Here is a 20,230-nt window from a genome sequence, read left to right on the forward strand (position 1 = left end):
GCATAATGCCTTCAGGGTCTGTCCATATCGTTGCAAATGGCAGGATTTCCTTTTTTATGTTTAAATAGTACTTCATTTTTTGTGTGTGTTGTGTGTGTATACACTTTTTTTATCTATTCATCTTTTGATAGACACTTAGGTTGTTCCCATTACTTGGTTATTGTAAATAAGTCTGCAGTGAACACAGAGGTGCAGATATCTCTTCGACATAGTGATTTTCTTTCAGGTATATACCTAGAAGTGGAATTACTGGATCATGTGGTAGTTTTATTTTTAATTTTTTGAGGAACCTTCATACTGTTTTCCATAGTGACTGCACCCACCACTTGCAAACTGCACAAGGGTTCCCTTTTCTCCATGTTCTCACCAACACTTGTTATCCCTTGTCTTTTTGATAATAAGCCATTGTAACAAGTGTGAGGTGATAGGATATCTCATTATGGTTCTGATTTGTATCTCCTTGATGACTAGTGATGTTGAGCACCTTTTCAGGTACCTGTTGGCCATTTTTATGTCTCCTTTATAAAAATGTCTATTCTGTTTCTTTGCCCATTTGTAACCAGACTTTTTTTGCTATTAAGCTGTGTATTTAATGTGTTTTGAATATTAACTCCTTATTTAATATATGATTTACAAGTGTTTTTTTTCCGATTCCATAAGTTACATTTCATTTTGATGATTTATTTTTTTGCTGTGCTGAAACTTTTTAGTTTGATATGGTCAAGGTAAATTTTTGATTTATTTTTGGTATTATTTATTTTTTATTCTGTTGCTTGTGCTTTAGGTGTCATATCCAAAAAATCATTGCCATGACCCATGCTTAGGACCTTTTTTCCTATGTTTTGTTTTAGGAGTTTCATGGTTTTAGGTCTTACATTTAAGTCTTTAATCCATTTCGAGTAAGTTTTTGTGAATGGTGTAAGTCAGGAGTCTAGTTTCATTCTTTTACATGTGAATATCCAGTTGTCCCAGCACCATTTATTAAAGAGACTGTCTTCTCCATTGAGCAGTTTTGGCTTCTTTGTCAAGTATTAGTTGATCCTGTATGCATGGGTATATTTATGGGCTTTTGATACTGTTCCATTGGTCTATGTTTTGATTACTATAACTTTATAATATAGTCTGAAATCGAGAAATGTGATGCTTCCCAGTTTGCTGTTTCTCAGGATTCCTTTGAATTTGAAGATTTTTTTTTCTGCTTCTGTAAAAATATATCACTGGAATCTTGATAAGGATTATTTTGAATCTATAGATGGTTTTGGGCAGTATGGACACTTTAACAATATTAACTCTCCCAATCCATGAAGGCTGGGTATCTTTCCATTTCTTTGTGTTTTCTTCAATTTCTTTCATTGGTATCTTACAGTTTTCAGTGTAGAGATCTTTCATCTCCTTTGTTAAATTTATTCCTAAGTATTTTATACTTTTTGATGCTGTTGTAAATGGGACCATTTTCTTTTTCATATAATTTGTTTTTAGTTTATAGAAATGCTCCTGATTTTTGCATGTTAATTTTGTATCCTGCAACTTTACGGAATTCATCTATTAGATCTTAAGTTTTTTTGGTGGATTTTTTAGGATTTTCTATATATAAAATCATGTTATCTGCAAATAGAGATAATTTTACTTCTTTCTTTCCAATTCTGATGCCTTTTTTTCATTGCCTGATTGCTCTGTTTGGGATTTCCAGTGCTCTGTTGAATAGAAATGGTGAGTGGGCACCCTTGTCCCTGATCTTAGAGGAAAAGCTTTCAGCCATTCACCACTGAATCTGATGTTGGCTGTGGGCTTGTCATACATGGCCTTTATTATGTTGAGGTATGTTCCTTCTATGCCCCATTTTTTTAATGTTTTTTAATCATGAATTGATGTTGAATTTTGTCAGATGCTTTTTCCACATCTTGTTTTGAGATGATTTTTTCTTTTATTCTTAATATGATAACCTTTATCAATTTGCTTATGTTGAACCATATTTGCATTTCAAGGATAAATCTCATTTGATCATGGTGTTTCCTTTAATGTGCTAATGAATTGGGTTTGCTAGTAATTTATTGAGCATTTTTGCATCTGTATTTATCAGGAGTATTGGCCTATAGTTTTCTTTTCTTGTAGTGTCCTTATCTGGCTCTGGTATCAGGATAATGCTGGCCTAATAAAAAATGAGTTCAGAAGTGTTCTCTCCTCTTTGATTTTTTTGAAGAGTTTGAGAAAAATTGGTGAAATTCTTCATTAAATGTTTGGTAAGACTCACAAGTAAAGCCATCTGGTCCTGGGCTTTTCTTCATTGGGAGTTTTTTTAAATTAATGATTCAATCTCCTTATGAGTAATTGGTCTCTTCAGATTTTCTGATTCTTCCTCATTCTTGGCAGGTTGTATGTTTCTAAGAATTTATATATTTCTTGTAGGTTGTCCAGTTTGTTGGCTTATAGTTTTTCATACTTCAACCTATTTTCTTTCTGTTGTTCAGATTGGGTAATTTCTATTGTTCTATCTTCAAGTTTACTATTTTTTTCCTCTGTTGTTTCCATTCTGCAGTTGAGCCCATGCAATGAATTTTCATTTAAGTGATTGTTTTTTTTTTAATTGTCATTAGCTCTTTTCTGTATCTTCTATTTCTTTGCAGAGATTCTATTTTTTTTTGTTAACACTTTGTACTTATTCATTTGTTTCAGGCCTGTTCACTGAAGCATTTTTGTGGTTGTTCCTTTAAAATCCTCGTCAGATAATTTTAACATCTGTATCATTTCATTGTTGAGATTATTGATTTTCTTTGCTCTTCAGGTTGTGATTTTCCTTGTTCTTGATATGATGAGTGATTATTTTCATTGTTTATTGAATATTTTGGGTATTATGAGATTCTGGATATTATTATGTCTAATTGTTTTTGCAGGCCTCTTCCGACAGTGCACTTCAGTGGCTGGGGAAGCGGGTACTACTTCATTACTGCCAGGTAGAAGTGGAAGTCCAGGTTTCCCCACTTGCTCTCTGTTGGCACTCACTACCTCAGATCCTACTGCTGTCTCTAGTCAAGCTGCCCTCTTTCCATCATTCAGAGTCATCTTACTTTTTTTTTGTATATAACATCCAAGATTTTTAGTTGTCCTTAGTGGGTGAAGTGTGTTTACTTCATTGTTCCAGAACCAGAAGTGACCAGTTAATCTTTACAATAGCTCTTTGGAGCTGTTATTTTCTCTCATGAGGCTAAATAACTTGCCCAAAGCTACAAAGCCAGTTAGTTGCTCGACTATGAGCCAAACCTCGGTCTCTGGGACTCTTACTATAGGATATGATACTATAGATAGTATAAAGCACTGTTCAGGTTAAGCCGTTTTCAAGATGTTGTGGAAGACAGAGAAAATCTGGCTTATAACTCACACATGCTCTACATTTTTGTTCCAAGTGAGATCAGGTTAAAGTGAACAATCCCCCCCTTTTTTTTTTTGAAGCAGCAGAAGGGTAGCCCACAGCTTAGGAGTGTGTAGCAAAGGGAAAGTCTAGGATTCATATTTAGGGTTTACTAGACATAATGTATGGGCTTTAGAAGCCCTGCCCTGGAGAAAGTCTTGTAGGGTGTGGAGTTAGAAGAATCAGAAGGACAGCCCACTCTGTCAGGGCTCATAGGATGTCTCTTGGAGAGGCATTTTTTCCATAATTTTTTTTTAATAATTATAGATGCAAAGGAGGTTGCAAAAATGTATGGGGAGGGCCTTTGTACCTTTACCCAGTTTCCTCCATGGTGATACTGTAACTATAACTATAGTATAATATCAAAACCAGGAAACTGACCTTAGTACAATCCACCAATCTTATCCCAACTTCATCAGTTTTACACAAACTCATTTGTGTGTGTATGTGTATTTAGTTCTATACAGTTTTATCACATTTGTAGATTCATGTAACCACAACAATCAGAATATAGAACTGTTCCTTCAACAGTGGGGTAGCAATTTTTGCCCCAGCCCACCTAGAAGAAATTTGGAATGGTGAACATGTACCAAAGGATGGGTGGTCAGTGTCCAAGAGGAGGGTCAGGAAAATTCAGATCAGAAGCTCTGATAGGCATGATGCCCAGGACTGCGTTATAGGAGCTAAATGAAAATCTGCTTTGGAAGTACAGGCACCATGGTGAAAACATGGCTTGGGAGCCAGAGAAACCTGGCTTGGAATCATAGCTCTTCCATTTACTAGCCCTGTTGCCTTAGGGCAGTTCATTTCATCTCTCCAAGCTTCTGCTTTTTCAGCTTTATTTATTTTAAAATTTTTAAAAAATTGAAGTATCATTTATATACAATATTGTATTAGTTTCAGGTGTGCTTTCTCAGCTTTAAAACAAAGGATCCATATTTTATATAGTTGTTGTGAGGATTAGTAAGAGAATGTCTTCAAAGCACCTAGCACAGTCCTGGCACATAGTAGATACTCAATTCTGGCTGTCACCTATAACATTCATGCAATAAGGGTTTATTGAATATTAATTGTTTCCTAAGGAGTGAGTTAAGAGCTGTGTGAGATAGAGATAAATAAGACATAGCTGTGACCTTTAGATTAGCTCAGGCTAGAAAACAAGATGGATTCATTCATTTATTCACTCATTTATATGCTCACTTGTTCATAGATATGTGATATGTGCCAGGCATTGTTCTAGATAATTGGAAGGTGGGATACAGCAGTGAACGTGAGACAGTAAACTAACAGGTAAATATATAATGTGTCAAGTGCTAGTAAGTGGTATAGAGAAAGGTAAAGCAGGGTGAAAAGATGTGCCACCGCCAGGGCTGGGGACATGATTATTTTATATAGGGTGATTATGGATGGGTAACACATGAGCAGAGGCCTGAAGGAAAGTGAGGGAGGGAACCATGCTGGTAAGTAGGGGAAGAGTGTTCCAGGTATAGGCAATAAGGGACCTGAGTTGGGAGTATGCCTTGCATGTTGCCATTCCAGTCACAGCAAAGACACCAGTGGTACAGGACAGAGTGAGGGGAAAGTAGTAGAGGCTGATGGTAGGAACTGAGGGGTGCAGATCATATACGGCAGTGATTCTCCAAGTAGGATCAGCATCACCTGGGAACTAGTTAGGCAGATTCTTGCATCCTACCCTAGACCTACCAAATCAGAAACTTTGGAGGTGGGATCTAGGAATCTGTGGTTTAACAAGCCCTCCAGGTGATTCTGATGCACACTAAAGTTTGAGAACCACAAGTATAGGGCCATATGGGCCATTATAAATACTTGGTTTTCACTCCAGGTGGGATGGGAGCCACAGAAGGGTTTTGAGCAAAGGAGAGTTGTGATCTGGTTTAGGTTTTGGCTGTTGTGAGGACAGACTCGAGGTGAGGAGTAAGGGATGAAGCAGGGAGAGTTGGGGGATTCCTCTAGGTCATTATTCTTTAAAGTGTGGTCCCTGCACCAGCAGCATCAGCATCACCTGGAACCTTGTTAGAACTACACATTTATGGGCCCCACTCCAGACCTACTAAATCAAGATCTCTGGAGATGAGGCCTAGGGATCTGGCTTAACAAGCCCTCCAGGTGTTTCTGATGTTCCTTAACATTTGAGAAACAGTGGTCTAATTAGGCAATGGTGGCTTGGACTAGAGTCAGTGGTGATGAGAAGTGGTTGGATTTTGAATATATATTGATAAGTAGGATTTGCTGACAGATTGGATTGGGTTGTGAAAGGACTCAAGGATGACTCAATTTTGAGAAGTTTTGGTATACGGGGAACAGAGTAATGGGGCAGTGACAGAAGGGGTCAAAGAGGATTTTTTGTTTGGTTGGATTTTGTGGGAGATAGAGATTGCCTGTTTACGTGCACGTCAGCGCATATGGAGTGATTCTGTTGTTGCATCCAGAATTTAGTGAAGCCTGTTATTAGCAAACTTATGTGCCAGGGACTGGGTAAGCCAAAAAAGAAACTTACCAGGGGCACCGAAACTTGCTCAGTGTCCTTTACACTCCTCCAAGTCCTATGTGCCTGGAGGCAGAGGGGCCACTGGTTCGAATAATGGGTGCCTCAGCCTCTTAGGGATGGTCCAGCCCTGTTTTTATAGATTGTGCTTGGCCTGATCAAGGTTGTTTCAGGAAACCAGAAATTGACTTGGATTTTTCTGATATTTTTTAATAAGGAAGAAAGGTAAAATATGCTCTTTTCCCTCTTTATGTATGAATGAAGATACTGTTTTTCAATGCATGGGTGGTGACAGGACCTGACTCTTTGGGCACCCTCAGAGAGCAGAGGTTGAGCAGATAAGCCAGACAGGATCCTGAGCAACCTTGTCATCTCTCAAGCTTCTCCAGTCCTCAGCGCCCAACTCAGTTCCACACCCCTGGAAGAATTGAATGCTCACTTCTGTGTTCTCATAGCACTTGACTACTAATAACCCGACATTATATTCTAGTTACATATTGTAGTGGTGTAGTAAAGTCACACAGATCTGAGTTTTTATCCTGCTCTGCTACTTAATTAGTTTTGTAATGACCAAAAAGTTACTTAACCACTCAATTTCTCATCTGTTAAATTAGAATAATATTAATAATGATGATAGCTTATACTTATGTGCCAGGTACTCTCAGTTCTTTACCTATTTTAGCTCATTTAAGCCTAACAACTCTATGAGGAAGGGTACCATAAATACTCTCATTTTATAGATGCAGAAACTGAGGCATAGCAAGATTAAAGAAATTGACTAAGTTCACGCAGCTAGTAAGTGGCAGAGGTGAGATTTAAACCTAGGCAGTTTGGCTCCCAAGTCTGTACTTTTAAACTCTGTGCCTCTGAATACTGAAGAATGTCCTGATTTGCTGTGGAGATTGAATGTGATAATATATGTGTGATTCATAGGTTAGTTTTCCCCTCGGTTCCTTTTATGCAGGCTTCAAATTCACTCACCACCCCCTTATCCTACTTTATTTACTTCTAGCACTTACAAAACTGTTTTGTCACCACATGTCTGTCTCCCCCTCTAGAATGTACACTCCATGAAGGCAGTAGGTATTTTCAATCAATATTTATTGAATTTATGTGCTAACTTACATACCAGTACTGATTGAGTGCCTACCATGTGCCAGGCTCTGTGGTGCACTTTGGGGATAATTCATCTTAATCTTGAGACCTGGTGCTGTGATAATTGTCCTCTTCACTAAGGAAGCAAAATAGCATTTAGGATTCTGGGTCCCAGGTGATAATTATTGAGACAGTGTAGCCAGAAGCCTGATTTTCATCCATATGCCTTCCTGATGTGAGAAGTTAATCTACCCCAATGAATGTTTGTTGAATTGGGTTGAATAATAAATAAAGCAAGACTGGGAGATGGATGAGGTGAGGACTTGTGAGCTAGGTAGCTGCTGTCTGCTGTATGTAGTGGGGGCAGATAGCAAGTAAATGGGCAGTTGCAAGTCTACAGGGTAAGTGCTGAACTAGGGATAGTGTATGGGGGGGGGGGTGCCACAGCAATAGGGAAGAGGAAGAGAAGAAATGTGCTAGGCATAGGGAGCCACATGTGATGAGACCCAGAGACCAGAAGAAGCATAGCAGTGAGAGTCCAGCTGGCTTTTTAGAGCAGGGCTTGCTTCATGGGCGTGTGACCACTATAGTCACATGCAGCCTCATATTCGGAAGGGGGCCCCATGTCCATGGTTGAAGTTTAGTGCTCTGTGCTTGTTGTCTTGAAATTCTAAATAATTTTACCTTTGACTTTATGTTTTGTATGTGAGGTCCAATAGGATGAGTGTGTCCTGGGGACTTAGAGCTTTAGCTCACCTGTGGTCCTATGTCTTGCTGCCTCCCTGAAGAGGTTCTCAGCTGGCTACCTGGGTTGCTGGGCCTGGGTGCAGGTGCCAGAGAGTCAGGCTTAGGTGCATGTACCCTGTTCACTGAATTACAGGGCTTGGCCCCTGAGTGCCTGTGACGGCCTGCACTCGCCCCTTAAGCATCCCTGTGCCCAAGGGAGCGTGACAGTAGGTAGCAAATAAAAAGCCCCATGACAAGTTGAGAGATCATGGAAGAGAGAAAAAAGCTTTTCTGGGGAGGACGGGTCAACAAGGGGCCTCTGATTTTCATTTGCACCAGCCCCACACATTATGTAGCCAATGCTGTGTATGAGAGGCAAGAGGTGAGGCCTTTTAAGCCATGTTAAATTTATACTTTACCTTAAGAAAAATAGGAAGCATGTGAGGGGTTTTGAGCAAGGGTTGACAGGATCAAATTTGTGTTTTAAAAATCATCTCTTTGGCTGTAGTATGGAGGGCCATTTGGGTGAGGACAAGATAGAGATCAGGAGCCCAGTTAGGAGGACAGGACAATAATCCAAATTAGAGGTAATAATGGCCTTGATTAGGGGAGGGGCAGTGAGGATGACAGGGCATAATTGATAGCCACTTAGGAAATAGAATTGGTAGGACATGGTGATTACTTGGATGATAATAGCATCACATACAGAGCACTTACTGTGTACCAGGCACTATTCTAAACACTTTATGTAAATTAATTCATTGACTTTTGAGAGCAACTTTATGATACACATAAAATTTTTATCCCCACCTTAGAGAAAGAAACTGAGGCACAGAGAGGTTAAGTAACTTGCCCAAGATCCCACAGCTAGTTAAGTGGAAGGTACAGCTAGGATGTAAACCCAGGCAGTCTGGCCCTAACTAAAGTCTAAGTTCTTGATGATTGAACACCTACTTAGGGTATAGTGGAGGGAAAGGGTGAGAGACAAGTCACCAGTGGCTGTCAGGTTTCCGGCTTAAACACCTGGTGAGATTATGGTTCCAATTTAGAGAAGGAACAGGTTGAGAGGCAGGCAGGGGGAGAAGTTGAATTTGGACATGTTAAATTTGAAGTATGTAAGTGGGCTATCCAGTAGAAATATCCAGGAGGCATTTTGATGGAGGGGTCTGAAACTCAGCAGAGATCTGGCTTGCAGCTATAGGTACATAGAGGGCACATGGAGTCCTGGGAGTGAGTGAGACCAATGAGGAAAAGTAAGGAGAGAAGAGTGTCCAGGCAAGGGGACCTAAGAAAGGTCAACATTTAAGGAGTGGGCAGGAGAAAAAGAGTGCACTGGGAAACAGAAGGAGGAGCAGCCAGAGACATAATTAAGATCACATCACATCCCTGCTCATAATCCTCCTGTGTATTTCGCCCAGTTCTTCATTCAGGAAAAGCCAAAGTCCTTTATGATGGCCTGCAAGACCCTACTGCATGAGCCCATTATCTTTCTGACCTGTTATTGTTCCCCTTCCTCTCTCTGTTCCAGAACACTATCCTTCACCCTATCACTTCAATAATCTAGGCACACTCCAGCCACAGGGCTTTTGTACTTGCTGTTCTAATTGGGATGCTCTTCCCTCATATACACATGGCTTACGCCCTTACTTTCTTCAGGTCTTTATTCAGAAGTCATTTTGTCAGTGAGTCCTTCCCTGGCTTCCCTACCTAAAATTTCAATACCATTGTCATTCTCCTCACCAACCACTGTGTGTGTGTGTGTGTACTTATGTACACATGTGTACATGTTCCCCTTCCTGTTTTATTTTTCTACTTAGTTCTTTTCACTATCTAACATACCATAATATTTCACTGATTACATTGATTTATCTTATTTCTTGTCTGTTTCCCTCACTAGAATGTCAGCTCCATGGGGGCAGGAATTTTTGTATGCTTTGTTCTGTTTCTTTGTCTCTCCCGGCATGTAGACCAGGGCCCTTAAGATGTTTATTAAATGTTATCTGGAGGAATGGACACCAGGTAAATGGGGTGTTAGGGAAGTCAAGGGTAGAGAGTTTGTCAGGTAGAGAGAGCACAGGGTCGGCACTGTGGTAATGCTGCTGGGAGGTCAGGTGAGATAAAGGAGAGAAGTACTAATTGCATTTATCAATACGGAGGCCAGAACATCAGAGAGATCTGTTTTAGAGGAGGTGAGGACTACAATCAGCAGCAGCGGGTGAGAAAGAATATACAGCAACTTGAAAATTTTTTTATAGGTTTGGCCCTGGCAGAACATCTCTGGATACTACCGGGTGACTAGGAACAGGAGGGAGACTTCACTGTATATACTTCTGTACCTTTTGAGTTTCATAAAATGTGTAACTGATACCTATTTAAATAAAAGTCATTATGAAACTGTGTAATTTTAAACAAAGAAGATATTTAGCTGTGAAATAGCAGAGAGGGGCAGACAGGAGGGAGGGGGATCTTGTCTTTTTTACCTCTAAAGATCAGTAAGCTTGTTTAAATGCTGTTGTGAAGGAGAAGGTAGAAGGGAGAGATTGAAGATACTACAGAAAGAAGGGATAATTTATTGAGATGGTTAAAAAAAAAATGTGACCCAGGTGGAAAAGCTGACTTTACAAAGAAGGAAAGATAGTTCTTTTGTTGTAACAGTAGGAAAAGACGGGTACAGAAGGAGGTGGATTCGGTGTGGGAAGTTGAGGTAGTTCCCATCTGATTATTTCATTTTGTCTAAGAAGTAGGAGACAGAGTTATTTGCTGAGAGAGAAGAGAAAGGTCATGAGGTCAAGGATTTGAAATAGCCACTGTGGCTAATGGGGGAAGAGAACTGAGCAGCAAAGTATATGATTATCAAGCAGCATGACCCAGATATTTTTTTAACTAGACTTTATTTTTTAGAGTAGTTTTAGGTTCATAGCCAAATTGAGTAGAAGGTACAGAGATTTCCCGTATGCCTCCTGCCCCCACATGCATAGCCTCCCCTCTTAACAACATCCCCCGCCACCAAAGTAGAACATTTGTTACAATAGATGAACCTACATTGACACATGATTATCACCCGAAATCCATAGTTTACATCAGGATTTTTTTTTAATTTTTTATTTTTTTAACATTTTTTGTTGATTTATGATCATTTTACAATGTTGAATCAAATTCCAGTGTAGAGCACAATTTTTCAGTTATACATGAACATACATATATTCATTGTCACATTTTTTTCTCCATGAGCTACCATAAGATCTTGTATATATTTCCCTGTGCTGTACAGTTAAATCTTGTTTATCTATTCTACAATTTTGAAATCCCAGTCTATCCCTTCCCACCCTCCGCCCCCTTGGCAACCACAAGTTTGTATTCTATGTCTATGAGTCTATTTCTGTTTTGTATTTATGCTTTGTTTGTGTTTTTTTTTTTTTTAGATTCCACATATGAGCGATCTCATATGGTATTTTTCTTTCTCTTTCTGGCTTACTTCACTTAGAATGACATTCTCCAGGAGCATCCATGTTGCTGCAAATGGCGTTATGTTGTCAGTTTTTATGGCTGAGTAGTATTCCATTGTATAAATTTATACAATATTTATACAATTTATACAAAGGATTTATTCTTGATATTGTCCATTCTGTGGGTTTGGACAAATGTATAATGACTTGTACCCACCATTATATCTTTTTAATAATACAGAGAATAGTTTTACTGCTCTAAAAATCCTCCGAGCTCTGCCTATTCATCTCTCTTTCCCCCTTAACCCTTGGGAATCACTCATCTTTTTCCTGTCCCCATAGTTTTGCCTTTTCCAGAATGTCATATAGTTGGAATCATAATATGTAGCTGGATCAGCTTCCTTCACTTAAGCTTCTTCCATATCTTCATGGCTTACTAGCTCATTTCTTTTTAGCACCAAGTAATATTCCATTGTCTGGATGTACCACAGGTTTATCTGTTCACCTACTGAAGGACATCTTGGTTACTTCCAAATTTTGGCAATTATGAATAAAGTTGCTATAAACATCTGTGTGCAGGAGTTTGGGTCGACATAGTTTTCAGTTACTTTGAGTAAGTGCCAACGACTGCAGTTGCCAGATGGTATGGTAAGAGTGTGTTTAGTTTTGTAAGAAACTGACAAACTGTATTCCAAAGTAGCTGTACCATTTTGTATTCCCACCTGCAGAGAATGGGAGTTCCTGTTGCTCCACCTCCTCACCAGCGTTTGGTGTTGTCAGTGTTCTAGATTTTGGTTATTCTGATAGGTGTATAATGATATCTTCTTGTTTCCGTTTGCACTGTCCTAATGACATATGATGTGGAGCACCTTTTCATGTACTTATTTACCATTTGTATACTTTCTTTGGTAAGGTGTCTGTTCAGAATTTTTGCCCATTTTTAATTAGGTTCATTTTCTTATTGTTGAATGTTAAGAGTTCTTTATATATTTTGGATGCTAATCCTTTATACGTTGTTCGCAAATATTTACTCCCAATCTTTGGCATGTCTTTTCATTCTCTTGACAATGTTTCACAGAGCAGATTTTTAATTTTAAAGAAGTCCAGCTTATAAATTCTCATTTTTCATGGATTATGCCTTTGGTGTTGCATTTTTAAAAAAAGTCATTGCCAAACCCCAGGTTATCTAGATTTTCTCCTGTGTTATCTTCTAGGAGTTTTATAGTTTTGCATTTTACATTTAGGTCTATGATCCATTTTGAGTTCTGTTTTTTGTGAAGGGTTTAAGGTCTGTGTCTAATTTCATTTGTTTGCATGTCCAGTTGTTCCAGCACCGTTGGTGAAAAGACTATGTTTGCTCCATTATATTACCTTTGCTCCTTTGTCAAAAATCAGTTGACTATTTATGTTGATCTATTTCTGGGCTCTCTGTTCTGTTCTCTTGGTCTTTTTGTCTGTTCTTTCATCAATACCACACTGTCCTGATTACTGTAGCTTTATAGTAAGTCTTCAGGTTAGGTAACATCAGTCTTCCAACTTTGATCTTTTTCTTAAATGTTGTGTTGGTTATTCTGTGACTCAGATATTTTGGATGGTGTGAATTTATTGTGGCACCAATCCAGTGGGTGATTTTTCTCTAGCCGTGTCCACTGGTCCAGTGTTATGTAGTTGGAATGAGCCAGGGTTGCGATTTGCAAAGTGAGTTGAGGATATCTAAGAGAATGAAGTGAGGAATGCTGGAATCTATGAATTAGATAGGGAAGAAGGGTGAAGTCAACAGTAGTTGTGAACAGGTGCAAAGTAGGATCAAGGGAGTTTGAGGGCAAAGAACAGGTGTAATGAATGAGAGCTAGATGGGTGTACTTGTGATCAGAGGGTGTGATGTCTGCATTTCATAATTCAGAAGTGGAACAATTGCAAATGTTGACAGGGTCTAGGGGATGGCCATTAGAGCTGGTATCTTCATTTGGGAGTGGAGGCAGCAGTCTCTGAAGATGAGGAGGTCAGTGAGCTAAGAGGCTGGGATGTTAGGCCTCTATAGCCATACTAATGTCACATGGGAGGTTGGCAGGACTTGGGATGGAGAGGAATCTATGGGCAGGTTCTTCAGTGAGTGAAGGGGATATGTTGGGGAGCTGAGTAGCTGACACTGAAGAGGAGTGAGAAGAGGTATGACTGGATGATAGGAAACTCAGAGGAGTAGATCTTACACAAAGTTAGCAGAGAGATGATCTCAAAGTCTCACTGGAAAGTGAGAGGGACATCAACGCTCAGCCCAGCCCTCAGTTATAAGGGTCTGGAAGAATGTACAGCTTCTACCTGACAGGGTTCTAACACAATGCTTCTTAGACTTTCTTTGGTAAAGGACCAGGGTTTTTAAAATTTCCAATCCATAAAATTTCTAATCCTTAATTTTTATGTTACAAAAGGATTGATTGGTGGTGGTATAGAGAAAGTGGTTTTCCTGTAGGAGAAACTGTATTCAGTTAAGCTAGAAAGGTGAAGGGGTTGGTTGAAGGGGACGTGAATGCAGAGGGGTTTGTTTACCAAGGAATGGGGTTGCTGGAGGTACAACAGAAAAGTTGGGAAAGTTGATGAGCAGTGGAGGTTTGGGATGGAGAAAGCACATAGCTATATGGGATGAAAGTTCAGGAGAGGGAGATGACTGGAGGGGTTACTTTTTCAGCAGTATCCAAGGGTAACAGAGGTGTGAGACCAAAAGCATGTAGTCCAGGGAAGCAAGTTAATAGTACAAGATCAGGGGATATATTTAAAGAAGGTTTAGGCCGTTAAAGGGTGAAAAAATAATATGAGCTATCACTTACTGACTATGCACCAGATTCTGCTCACTGTGCTAGGCACTTTATACACATTATCTGAGTCCGTAAAAATCCTTACCAAGTTGATGGTAATGTCCCCAATTTATTGCAACGGGTTTACAAGCAAGGATTAGCAGTCAGGAAGGTAGTTGTGGTCCTAATACCAGGAAGTCAGTTTGAGAGCATGGACTTAGCCAAAACAGTTGGAGGTCTGTCTAATTTTTATGCTACCTGCTGTGTGCGGCTAAGCAAAGGTTTTAGTAGTTGTATCTTAGCCAGAGGTTACTTGGAGGGCTGTTGATGACATCTTCAGTGAGGAAGTGTTTAAATTTTGTGAGATTATCACCTCACATACATGCAAACTCAAATTTTCAAAATTAAATAAATCTTTTTCAGACATTACAATATGACATTAGTAGCACATGTTCATGTAGAAAATTAGAAAATACAGATAAGGAAGAGAAGAGTATAATGTGCTGTAATCCTTTACTCAGAGGGAACCACTGTTGACTATAAAATACTCTTCTCATTCAACAAAGTAAATAGCTCAGTAAAGTTTAAATTTTTTAAACATTTTTTTGAGTTATAGTCATTTTTCAATGTTGTGTCAAATTCCAGTGTAGAGCACAATTTTTCAGTTATACATGAACATACATATATTCTTTGTCACATTTTATTTTCTCTGTGAGCTACCACAAGATCTTGTATATATTTCCCTGTGCTATACAGTATAATCTTGTTTATCTGTTCTACATATGCCTGTCAGTATCTACAAATTTTGAACTCCCAGTCTGTCCCTTCCCACCCCACTCCCCACTGGCAACCACAAGTTTGTATTCTATGAGTCTGTTTCTATTTTGTATTTATGTTCTTTTAGATTCCACATATGAGCGATCTCATATGGTATTTGTCTTTCTCTTTCTGGCTTACTTCACTTAGAATGACATTCTCCAGGAACATCCATGTTGCTGCTTAAGTTTTTGATTATATGTTGAAATAATAGTTTAGATGTACTGGTTAAATAAAATATTACTAAAATTAGTTTCACTTGTTTCTTTTTGCCTTTTTAATGTGGTTTTTAGGACATTTAAAATTACATATTCAGCTCACATATTTCTGCTGGACAGCATTACTCTAGAGTCTCTTCCAGCTTTGACCTTTCTGAGTCTTAATGAAGCTTTACTATCTGTACATTTTTAGTTCTGTCATAATTATTTTAGACCAGTGAGATCCAGTAGAACTTTTTTGCATTGATGAAAAAGTTAGATTATCTGCCCAGTATGGTAACCTCTAGCCACATGTGGCTACTGAGCACTTGAAATGTAGCTAGTGTCATGGAGGAACTGCTTTTAAAATTTTACTTATTTTGAATTAATTTAAATGTAAATAGCTATGTGTACTGGACAGCACATGTATACTGGACCTTATGAAAAAATTTCCATAAACCTTGGCTGGTTTTCTCTTTTCTAGTTGTGTTGGTGTTGAAGAGGAGAAGGCTGCTGATATTGACCTCTACCACTGCCCTAATTGTGAGGTCTTACATGGACCCTCCATCAGTAAGTAGATCTTGAGGTTTTTAAGAGAAGGTGGTCCAGAGGGGAGACAAAGCAAAGGAAGCTTGGAAGGGAGGTTGTCTTTGTCTGAGTGCTTCAAATTTGTCTCCCTTAGGAAATAGCAGAAGCCTGTGTAGGCCCTGCCGGCCAGCAGCTGCTCCACTGAGGGGGCAGAAATGCAGAGCTTCACCTCCCTCCCTTCCTTAGGAATTCCCCAGAGAAAGCACCTATCCTCCCCAGGAATTTTCCTGAGTCTGTGAGGGCCTTCTTGACTCCAGATGCTCCAAGGGGTTGTTAGATTGGATCTAACAGAGGCCTTTGCTCTTGGAACCATAGCGCATGGCCATTCTGACTCGCAGTCTCATTTTTTTCTGGCTTAGTGAAAAAACGCCGTGTATCTTCAAAAGGCCATGATACACACAAGGGGAAGCCAGTGAAGACTGGAAGCCCAACATTCATTCGAGAGCTCCGGAGTAGGACCTTTGACAGGTGAGGACCCCAACTCCAAAGGCCAGTGAATGCCAGGGCTCGGGGAAGCTGGGACCCATCTCTCTTTCCTGCTGCCCCACTAGGTGCCTCCCTCATTTGGGGGTGTCTGCAGGGCTCTGTGTGTTCTCTCTGGGGAGGGATCTTCTGTTTTAGTCGGTTTCTGAGAAACATTGTCAGAGTTTAATTTGATGTACAGAGTATGCTAAGGTCCACTTGAAAAAATTCTTAGTAGTGGGCAGTTTTTGCCTAAGTCCGGAGATGATACATGCCAAGAGAGAATGCTATAGGAGGAGTCTTAAAGATCAGAAAGTTTAATTCTCTCATTGTAGAGAAGAGGAAACTCTAAAAAAAAATTGAGTGGTCATGTGTTTCTTTTACAATCAAGAAAATTTTTTTTCCTTTAAAAAATTAAGATGTTTATTAAAAATAAGTTACTTGAATTGAGCAAAAGAGTAAGTTAGAGAAATTAATACAGTATTCTCTTTTGCATAGTTTTTAATTTTTTTGACCATTTTCAGCTTTCCTGGAATTGAAGTGTTATTTAGGATTAAAGTGTTTCTTCAACTTAATAATTATTTTTGTTTTTTTTATTTATAGGCTGTGAATCTGCTTTCTACCCTAAACCCTTCAGGTCCTCTCTCCAAAGCCAACCAATTTCTTGTGCATTCTTTCAGAAATAGTTTTTGCTTAAACAAAAACATGTATCTGTGTGTGTGTGTTCCTCTTCTTTTATTAAAAAACACAAGCAGAAACACTATATTTTTCTGCATTTTGCTTTTTAAAAAAACTCAATTATATATCTTAGAGATCAATCCATAACAGCACATACAGATATTCTTCATTATTTTTTATAGGTGTTTAGTATTCCACTGTATGGATATATGATTTATTTAACCAATCCTCTATTTAAACTGATTCTAGTATTTTGCCATTGAAAAAAAAGTCTTCATACATAAGTTTTTGCGTATGTGTAGATTTACTACTTGAAAGTGAAATTATCAAAAAAAAAAAGTGAAAAGTCAAAGAGTATGTGCTTTAAAATTGTTTATAAATATTGCTAGATTGTTTCTAAAGTGGCTGTCCTATCTCATACTCCCACTAGACAATGTATTAGGGTGCCTATTTCCCTAAATACGGCTGAAACTGTTTATTACCAAACTTTTTTGCCTTTCTGATAAGGTAAAAAATGAGATTTCATCATTTCCACTTACATTTCTTTAGTTATGAAGGAAGCATGTATATTTTTGTACATTTATAAGTCATCTTTATTTTTCTCTGTTAACTAACTGCCTGCTTATGTTGTTTGACAGTTTTTCTGTTGGATTACTGCCTATTTCTTACTGATTTATAATAGCTTTCCATGTAGAAAATTTTAATTTTTCTGTAGTTAAATTTACTTAATACTATTTTTAATGGTTACTGGGCCTTGTCTCTCCCATGATTTTTTTAAACTTTGGCTTTATTTTTTCCAATTTAATCTTTGTTCCATCTAGAATTATGTATAGAGTGAGATAGACATTGATCTTAATATTTTTTCCAGATGTTTGTCCCAATACAACTTGTCAAATAGCCTATCTTTTCTCCAGCATGATTTAAAAAAACCCAAAAACTCTTGTTTTCTAGTTAAGGAAGTATGTGTGTCAAGACAGTGGTAGTAAAAATTGTTTTTATTTTTTTTAATCAGTCTTTTCTCTTTGTTTGCCAGTGTTTAAAATGGGGTGATGCTGCTCTGGGTTAGAGTAAATCAGCTGAACTTGTCAGATACGTCTTTTCTTCCTGGGCAGGGTGTTGACTGATTTCTTCTTCTCTCATCTAGAGAAGAGCACCTTATTGACAGGATATCCTGGATTTAGCTTCCCATCTGTGCTGGTGACCTGGCTTTTTGCCTTAAATAGGTCATTTCTTCTCTGGCATGTGAAGTTTATGCCATTCATTAGTTGCCAGCCCACATTAGGTCTCCTTAGGAAGACCCCACCTCTTGGATGAGTGGCGGCATCCAGTGAGGCCTTCAGTAGCAGGGCCTCTAGGGTTCAGGCTTTCTCTCATTTGGCCCACAGCTCAGATGAAGTGATTTTGAAGCCCACTGGAAGTCAGCTGACCGTGGAATTCCTGGAAGAGAATAGCTTCAGTGTGCCCATCCTAGTCTTGAAGAAGGATGGATTGGGGATGACGCTGCCCTCACCATCATTCACTGTGAGGGATGTGGAACACTATGTTGGTAAGCACCACAGACCCTCTTAACATTGTTCACCCCTATCAAAACTTGCGACCCTTCCCCTCCAGTCTACCTTTTGCATTTCCTTTCTAGCCATTTTGGGAATCTGAGGTGAAATGCCTTGCCCGGAGTCATCCTTAGACAAAGCTAGAACCAAAATCTTGGTGTTCTCTTCCATCTCCTCTAAATAGACCACAAAACCCCAGGGCAAGCCCCATTGTTTACCTGGGGAATTCCAGGGATTGTAATGGTCTCTCTGTCCTCTATTAAGATGAGAAAGCCTTTGACTTTTGCCCTCATGTGCCAGTTGTGTTCTGGGTATGAGTTTTGGGGGAAAGGAAGAGAAGTGAGGAAGCAGGGCCCAGGGCAGGTGGATTATACTGTGAGTGAGACTGTGTGTCTGGCAGTTCTGTTGCCCTAGCAGATCTGGACCTGGCATGTAGTCTAAGGAGAGTGTGAGGAATACCTGCCCCCTACCTCCCATACGTGCACATACAAATACAGTGTCTGAGGAGAGAAGTTTTAAGTGTAAGGTCATTCTAGGGACTGGTTAGAGGACAAGAGAGTCTTCCCGGTCCCTGAGGCCACTTGTTGTGGAACCCATCTCTTTATTCCAGGTTCTGACAAAGAGATTGATGTGATTGATGTGACCCGCCAGGCCGACTGCAAGATGAAGCTCGGTGATTTTGTGAAATATTATTATAGCGGGAAGAGGGAGAAAGTCCTCAATGTCATTAGTTTGGAATTCTCTGATACCAGGTAGGAAGGGCAGGGGTAAGTAAAAAGCCTCACAGAATGCCTAGAACTTGTGATATACTGAGTATATATATTAGTCTTCCTTTCCTGTTCTCCTAGAGGTTTCTTCCTTTGGGATTTGGAGCTGGTTTATACTTTCTAGGGTGGCTGTTGACATAACAACCAAATCATATTTCTCCTCTACAGTTTCTAGCATTGGATAGATTATACAGTAGGTATTTTAATTAATTTTTGTCTCCTTCAAGACCTAGGACAACTTTCTTAAACCTTTTGCTGGTGTTTAGAGTGTGGCATGGTCACTGTTTAACTCCCAGGATAGGTCTTTACCTGGAACTGAGCTCTGAGAGGTTTCTCTAATTGTTCCTCATAAAGAAGACACTATGAGATGGGGACAGTGCAGTATTGTTATACATCAAGTGCCAAGTGAGTGGGCCCAGATGTGGGGAGTATGAGCATTTAGTGGCGGAAATGGTCACCTTTGGGGAAGGCTGTGGAGCTGGGACTTGGGACTTCTGAGCTGAGTGGAATGAAGATGCTGACCAGACTTAAAAAAATAAGTATCTTGTGTGCCTTTGAAGATTCTGTGGAGAGAACTTCTTTGTCTTACCTGATTCTCACTGGGATAGGGGGGGCATTTTATTCAGGCTTCAACCTTCAGTTCCCTACCAGCCAACATCTGCTCTCCACCCCTTCCTTGTTAGGCTTTCTAACCTTGTCGAGACACCTAAGATTGTTCGGAAGCTCTCATGGGTGGAGAACTTGTGGCCGGAGGAGTGTATCTTTGAGAGGCCCAACGTGCAGAAGTACTGCCTCATGAGTGTGCGGGATAGCTATACAGACTTTCACATTGACTTTGGCGGCACCTCGGTCTGGTACCATGTGCTCAAGGTAGGAATGGATATGGCTTCTGGAGACAGCCCGGCCTTGGGCTTCCCTGTTTGTTTCAGGTAGCAGCATAAAACAGGCTGCTAAGGCTTACATGCCTTCCAGACTCTATTTGGGTGACATTTCCACATAACTTCTCTATCAGGGTTGGGTACTTAGTGGATATGCCATCTAAACTGTCTCTACGTTACAATTTTGATGCTTAACATTTTTTTTAATTATGCAGATGCCTAAGGTTTTCTCTGACTGTTGCCTTAATTGAACCAATTTGTACTTCTACTGCTATGTATGGAAATGTCCATACTTACTGCAGAAATTCCTGGTAATGTGAGAA

The 20,230-nt window shown here is 39.4% G+C and overlaps 1 protein-coding gene across 5 annotated transcripts in view; it reads left to right on the forward strand.

Annotated features, from left to right (window-relative positions):
- PHF8 (PHD finger protein 8) overlaps positions 1-20,230 on the forward strand; it is an 85,316-nt gene that overhangs the window by 9,940 nt on the left and 55,146 nt on the right. For all 5 annotated transcript variants that reach the window (XM_010970760.3, XM_010970786.3, XM_074359284.1 and 2 more), the window contains 5 exons: positions 15,469-15,554; positions 15,932-16,040; positions 18,098-18,258; positions 18,873-19,014; positions 19,713-19,899. In XM_010970760.3, the coding sequence (XP_010969062.1) occupies positions 15,469-15,554; positions 15,932-16,040; positions 18,098-18,258; positions 18,873-19,014; positions 19,713-19,899 (685 nt within the window). The remainder of the gene's footprint in view (positions 1-15,468; positions 15,555-15,931; positions 16,041-18,097; positions 18,259-18,872; positions 19,015-19,712; positions 19,900-20,230) is intronic.

This window comes from Camelus bactrianus, chromosome X (genome assembly GCF_048773025.1).
Source record: "Camelus bactrianus isolate YW-2024 breed Bactrian camel chromosome X, ASM4877302v1, whole genome shotgun sequence".
NCBI lineage: Eukaryota > Metazoa > Chordata > Mammalia > Artiodactyla > Camelidae > Camelus > Camelus bactrianus.